The sequence below is a fragment of the Microcaecilia unicolor genome, chromosome 8 (genome assembly GCF_901765095.1).
Source record: "Microcaecilia unicolor chromosome 8, aMicUni1.1, whole genome shotgun sequence".
In the NCBI taxonomy this organism is placed as follows: Eukaryota; Metazoa; Chordata; class Amphibia; order Gymnophiona; family Siphonopidae; genus Microcaecilia; species Microcaecilia unicolor.
This window is the reverse complement of record NC_044038.1, coordinates 194,338,071-194,344,977: the sequence shown is the minus strand read 5'-3', so window position 1 is coordinate 194,344,977 and position 6,907 is coordinate 194,338,071. Positions and strand designations below refer to the sequence as shown.

Here is a 6,907-nt window from a genome sequence, read left to right as displayed (position 1 = left end):
TAAAGTCTTTGGAGGGGAGGTGGCCCCATTACTAGTAAGGGTAGATAATGACCTAGAATGGGTGGCAGAGCTGGTGGTTGGGAGGCGGGGCTAGTGCTGGGCAGACTTATACGGTCTGTGCCGGGGCTGGTGGTTGGGCGGCGGGGATAGTTCTGGGCAGACTTATACAGTCTGTGCCAGAGCTGGTGGTGGGAGGCGAGGTTGGTGGTTGGGAGGCGGGGATAGGGCTGGCCAGACTTATACGGTCTGTGCCATGGAGAGGACAGTACAAATAAAAAAGTAGCACATATGAATTTATCTTCTTGGGCAGACTGGATGGACCGTGCAGGTCTTTTCTGCCGTCATCTACTATGTTACTAATGCATGTTTTCGGGGAAATGGCCTGCCACAAAGCATGCATGCAGCAGGGTTTTCAGTGATATTGAAGCCAGGGAGAGACCCGGCCGTGTGTGGATCCTACAGGCCGATATCACTATTGAACATAGATGTAAAAATATTGGCTAAGGTAATGGCAGATCGTATGGGGCGGGTGATGCCTCAGCTAATTCATACAGATCAATCAGGGTTTATAGCCAATAGAAATGTGGCAGATAACATCCGCCGCACGTTGAACATCATATGGGGAGCACAGAGAAGGGGGGATTCGCTGATGCTCCTCACGGTAGATGCAGAGAAGGCATTTGACAGGGTTGAGTGGGAGTGTCTCTGGGAAACAATGCGAATGATGGGTTTGGGAGAACCATTTATAGAGTGGGTACTGGGTTTATATGCCTCTCCAGTAGCTAGAATAAAGGTAAATGGGGGATACTCCAACTATTTTTCAATTCAGAGGGGAACACGTCAAGGGTGCCCGCTATCCCCCTTGCTGTTTGCACTATCAATTGAGCCATTGGCACAAAGAATTTGCAATCAGCAAGATATTAGGGGAATTCGGTTGGGGGGGGGGGGGCAAGAACATAAAATCGCCTTGTTCGCAGATGATGTTTTGTTCTATGTCTCCAACCCAGTACTAACATTGCCCATAATAGTACGGGAACTTAATTTGTATGAGAGGTTAGCAGGGTTTTCTGTGACAAATCCGAGATTATGGGGTTCATGACAACGGAGCTGGAGATGGGGCAACTGAAACAGGCCTTTTCTTTCAAAATGACAGAAATTAGCTTCCGCTACTTGGGAATAATGATTCCTAAGGATTTAAAGAACCTGTACACTCTGAATTATGTTCCTCTCTTCCAAGAAGTGAGGAGGGATTTAAGTAGATGGAGGAATGGATGGATATCATGGTGGGGGCATATTGCAGCTGTAAAAAAGAATATCCTGCCCAGACTACTTTTCCTCTTTCAGACACTACCAATTCAGGTCCCCAAACGAGAATTGCTAAAATTACAATCCGATCTAGGGGGCTTTGTATGGGAGGGACGCCCAGCCATACTATCACGGAGGATAATGTGGGGGAAGGTTGAAGAGGGGGGGGGGGGGGGGAGAGATATGCCCAATGTACAATGGTATTACTGGGCGGCACAAGTTAAACAAATAGCGGAATGGAGCAAGGTGGATCTATCCCCGGTAACTAAACTGGAACAGGTATTTGTCAGGGAGGGACACCTAAAGGGACTTCTGTGGGCCTCCCTTCCAGATCAGACTTATAAGAGATTGACGCTGAATCCCTTTGTATTACATTTAATGACACTGTGGGGAACCTTAAAACATAAACTTAGAGACACATGGAATAAGTCCTCATATGCCTGGATAACTCAAGAACCAGAATTTCAGGCAGGAAGGGAAAGTGGGGTCTTCCAAACATGGTTCCAAAAGGGACTAATTCGGTTTAGGGATTTTTTTAGAGGAAGGGCGAATTAAATCGTTCAAGGAACTACAAGACATGTATGAGATTTCGGAGTCTGATGCATTTGCATATCTGCAGGTTAAGCATTTTATTATAACAGAGAAGTGGACAAAGACTCAACCTGTTGATCACGAGAAATTTGAGAATGTGTGGGGAGATATAGATAAGTGGGGTAAGGGAATTTCTAGGGTTTACGGCCATTTGCGGGGTCAGGGGTTCGTGAAACTACCATATATGGAGGCATGGGAAAAAGATTTGAATCAGAGACAGAGTGAGGCTGAATGGAAGAGAGTGTGTCAGGAGGTTAAAAAAGCCTCGTTGTGTGTATTAATGAAGGAAAATGCATACTAAGTGTTGAGTAGATGGTACTATACACCAGACAGAGTTAAAAGAATGTACCCAACGGCCTCGGATGTATGCTGGCGATGTGGAATGGAAAAGGGAACCTTTTACCATATCTGTTGGGACTGTAAGCCATTGCAGACTTACTGGAGGGAAATAACTGAAGGGTTGTCGGAGGCCTTGGAGGTCCCATTCCCATGTGAGTCCAAGTGATGTTTGCTAGGCTGGGGGAACCAAAGAGGACAGAAGTGGCAACTGAGAGTTAAACGAATAGGCCTGGCTGCGGCAAAAACTACAATAGCGCTGCAGTGGAAACACAATACAGGGCCGAAGTTGCACAATTGGAGGGTAAAACTTAGAACCATAATAGAACTTGAAAAACTGACGGACAGACGTAAGGGGAGATATAAACCTGAAGCACCAGAATGGGCACGCTTAGATAATATTTTGAACACGGGAACAGGGGAGGGGGCAACTCAGCACATTGAAAGAGGGGGGAGGGAGGGAGGGATGGGTAGGGGGCGGGGAAGGAGGGAGGGCTAAAGGTTGGGGAGAGGGAGGGATAAAGGTCGGGAGAGGAGGGGAAGTTGGGAGGGGGGATCTAAAGAATTAAAGAATTGGCATTGCATTGGTCACCCTCCAGGTGCCATAGTCCTTTTAAATGGTAGGTTACTGAGTACCAATTATGTTGTGCCTTGAAGTTAAAAAAAAAAAAAGTTGAAGGATATTTGCTTCTGAGAAACCAATCATTAAAAAAAAAATAATAGGGGATCATTTACTCTGGGTAAATTGGTTATTGTACCATAAAAACAATTTCCGTGTCATATTTATAATGGGTAATCCCCCTCGTACACCTATTGAGTATGTTTGAATATGGAATGGTTATTTTTTTGTTTCTTTCTTTTGAATAACTTGTGCAATAATAGGTATCGCAATCTGCAAAGATACTACTTAAACCTGTAGGGGGAATCTGAGGGCTCTGCCCAAGAAGTGTAACCCAGTGGGACAAGTGATACATAGGGAGAACTGTGACTTCATACAGGGAGTGGTGGCTGAATCTCAACCTTTCCTAAAGGATCTACCTGCCTTAAGTATGAGACTTGGGTAAGCTTCTGGGTCTTTTACACATGCCAATATTGTCTTGCAGCAGTTACCTCTTATGTACCAATACACATTTTGAAAAAAAAAAAGCATGACTTGTAATTTTACTGTCTAGCTCCATTGTGTTTTTATTAAGTAGTGAATATTTCAGTGCATTAGAAAGGTCAGGACCTGCCAGGGCTCCATTCTGCGTTCATGCTTTGCTCCAAGGGCTTGGTTCTCAGGGTGATGGTGTCATTCCATGTCTCATACACCAGTGTATAGGTTTCCAGTCTCTTTATGGAAAACTCATACAAGCGGTCTGACAGAAGGTTCTTCACTTCAAAGCTGCTGGAAGAGACTGGGATGCCCCCACTCTGCACCCTCTCTTGTTGTGTCTGGGGGTCCAGTAACTTTAAATGGAGTTCAAATTGCTCAGGCTGGGGGTGCTGACCCATACTGAACCACTTCAAGCATGCCCGGTCCTCATGGGCAATGGACTCCTTTCGATCAAAGACCACTGGCATCTTGGTCCTCAGAACTAGCCGAATGTGTGGGATTTTGGTGGTACCGATGTCTGACACCAGCCGGTGCTTAATATATAACCTTCCTGGTACTAGTGTGGCCAGGAAGTCATCCAGTAAAGCAGACAGCTCTGATAGTCTTCTACTGATAGTGTCCCACTCTGAGAGGAAGGTGGAGATGTCGTAAGACTTAAGGAGATCCACAAGAGCTGCTCGGCCCTGCTTCAGCTGCTCCAGGAGCTCACTGAGTAGGAGAAGCTGGAGTCTGGTTTGAGCTGTGCCTAGTTTCTTCATCCTCTGGAACTTCCAGGGATCAATCAGCTGGAACATCGCAGTTGGCAGCATGAGGTGGTTTTGATCGCCTAGTGCCAAGTGTTTAGGCAGGATGTCAATATAATAGGAACATTTTTTCAGAAGCTCTACTCTGGTCTGGTGCCGCTTGAGCAAACTAAGACTCAGCTCTGTGCTGAGGAACTCCAGAACAATACCTTTCCTTTCCTGGTACATCTTCCAGGCTTCGTCCTCCTGCTCTTCGACTCCATACATCATACTGTTTTGGCTGCAGACTTTGCTCACTAGATGTGTGTTCATCTCTGTCACTCATCACTCTATGGTGAGTAAAAGCTGAGGGGGCAGATAACTCCAGTCTTACAGTGACACATACAGGCCTGGATTTAAAACACAGAATGAGTGGGTACAAGTTGGAGCAGAACACAAATAGCATATCTATGGTTAGAATTGGTATATGCCTCTATAAGAATTAATCATATATGTGGGATAACAAATGTTAAGAACTAGTTGGGAAAAATTATAATAATGCAAAAGAAATCCTTATACAGTGAATATCTTCCTTGGGACACTCTGGTACTGACCTTTTTTCATGTGGATAACTGGCAATTTAGTCCTACTTTCCATTTCCTGTCTTATATCCAGTTTGCAGTCCACAAAAGGGCATCATCTCTTGTCCCATGACTTTTAATTTCCTAAGGAGTTTCTCATGAAGGCCTTTGTCAAATACCTCCTGAAAATTCAAGTCCAATATATCAACTGGCTTACAGTTATCTACTTGTTTGTTTAATAAATTGGTAAAGCAAGACCTTTTGCTGGCTTATTCCCATTAATCTGTGTCTATCTACATAGTATGGTTGTTTTTAATTTTTTTTGTTTTTAGTATAGCTTTAGCCATTTAGTCCTGCACTAGTGTCAGGCTGACTAATCTGTAGTTTCCTGGATTACTGCTAGAGCCCTTTTTAAAAACTACCATTACATTGGTTACCTCCAATCCTCAGCTATCATGGCCATTTTTTTTTGTTACATTTGTACCCTGCACTTTCCCACTCATGGTAGGCTCAATGTGGCTTACATGGGGCAATGGAGGGTTAAGTGACTTGCCCAGAGTCACAAGGAACTGCCTGTGCCTGAAGTGGGAATTGAACTCAGTTCCTCAGTTCCCCAGGACTAAAGTCCACCACCCTAACCACTAGGCCACTCTTCCACTCCACTCATTTTGAATGATAAGTTATAGATGACTTGTAACAGTTTAGCAATTTCAAGTTTGAACACTTTTAGTACTCTGGGGTAGACCATCTGGTCCTGGTGATGTTTTATCTATTACATTTTCTAGACTTACTCTGATGTGCTTTAGTTGCTCTGATTCATCACCATCAAAGAAGGTTTCCAGTGTTGACTATGACCCCCAACATTCTCAGTAAAGCCAAGAACTTGTTTAGTTTTCTATTGTTACCTTATCCTTCCTGAGAGCTCCTTTTACTCTTTGGTCATCCAGTGGTCCCATCAACTGCATCACAAGTTTTTGCTTTGGATGTACTTGAAAAAGTTCTTAGTATTGGTTCTTGCCTTTCCTGTATCAAAGTCTTATTACTTTGGAGGCAGATTTTATGTTTAAATTTGTTTATTGATTTGCACGGAAAATTCCATATCATATTCAGAAAAGGCTCTAAACAATTTTCATGTCTAACATAAACAGGTTATTTATAACTTCAACTATCTCTCAATTTTACTAACATCAACTTCTAATCTATCATGACCTAAAACCTTTTCCAAATGTCCTTATTGATATTCCTGTGATATTTCCCGTAGGCACCTTGTTTCCTATCTCCCCCCCTCCCCCCCTTCCCTCCCACGTCCACCCTCCCTTATGCTCTTATGTCCTTAGCCGATCAGTTTGTACTGGATTGTCCAAGCAGTTCTGCTACAAATTCAGGATCCGGCCTCTTCCCCCTAAGGGGATAGTTTGCCAGAAGGCAGTCCAAATCCGATGGAAGTCCTTTTCTGTAAATCTTCTTTCACTTTTATAGTCTGCCAATTTCTTTTCAAACTTCATGTAGTCTATCATCAAACCACGCCACTGCTGCAAGGTTGGAGTTTTATTTGTAATCCATTCAGTAAGTATAACTTTTTTTGCAATCATTATGGCTCTATGAGTAAATCCCTTAAACCCTGTCGGAATCGGGTGCACCATCATGGGTTTTCCAAATAACATCTGTGGTCCCTTCTTACAGGTAGCACCCCACATCTGTGAGATCGACTGGGTAAGTATTGTCCAAAATTTTTGGATGCTGGGGCATGACCAAAACATGTGTCCAAGTGTCGCCCCGTGCGCCCCACACTTAGGGCATGCACCATCCGGGGATATTCCCATGTGGAAGGCTCTCCTTGGAGGGATATATGCCCTCATTGCAAATTTGTATTCCATTTCGCTGTATTGAACCATTTTGGAAGCTTTTTGGACCTTATTGATATACTCCTGTATTATATTTGGTGGCAAGATCGTGCCTAGGTCCGTGTTCCACTGTTCAGTCAGCAACTGGTAGTCCGGTTCTTCTGTCCTGTCTTTTAGATGACGATGATTCATGGACAATGACACTCTGCCCTGGGACTGCAGGGAGTATGCCGATGAAAGTTCCTCCTGCACATCCTCTGTGAGGCACTCCCAGGGCAAACTTTTTACATAATGAGTCAACTGCCAGTAGTGAAAACGATCCCTTGGTTTGAGGGTAAATTGTGTCTGTAGTTCTTCAAAAGTTCTCATTTGCCCCTCTTCTGTTACCACTTGATGAATATATGCCAGACCGCTTCGCCTCCATATACGGAA

The 6,907-nt window shown here is 44.1% G+C and overlaps 1 protein-coding gene across 1 annotated transcript; it reads right to left on the bottom strand.

Moving 5' to 3' along the window:
* Nucleotides 1–3,453: 3,453 nt before the first annotated feature.
* FNDC11 (fibronectin type III domain containing 11) lies at nucleotides 3,454–4,383 on the bottom strand. The gene has a single exon (XM_030210996.1). The coding sequence runs from the start codon at nucleotides 4,381–4,383 to the stop codon at nucleotides 3,454–3,456; it is 930 nt and encodes a 309-aa protein (XP_030066856.1).
* Nucleotides 4,384–6,907: the final 2,524 nt, after the last annotated feature.

What these genes read in the sequence shown, in the direction of transcription:
- FNDC11 (XM_030210996.1), bottom strand. Translation starts at nt 4,383, where the DNA reads ATGAACACACATCTAGTGAGCAAAGTCTGCAGCCAAAACAGTATGATG.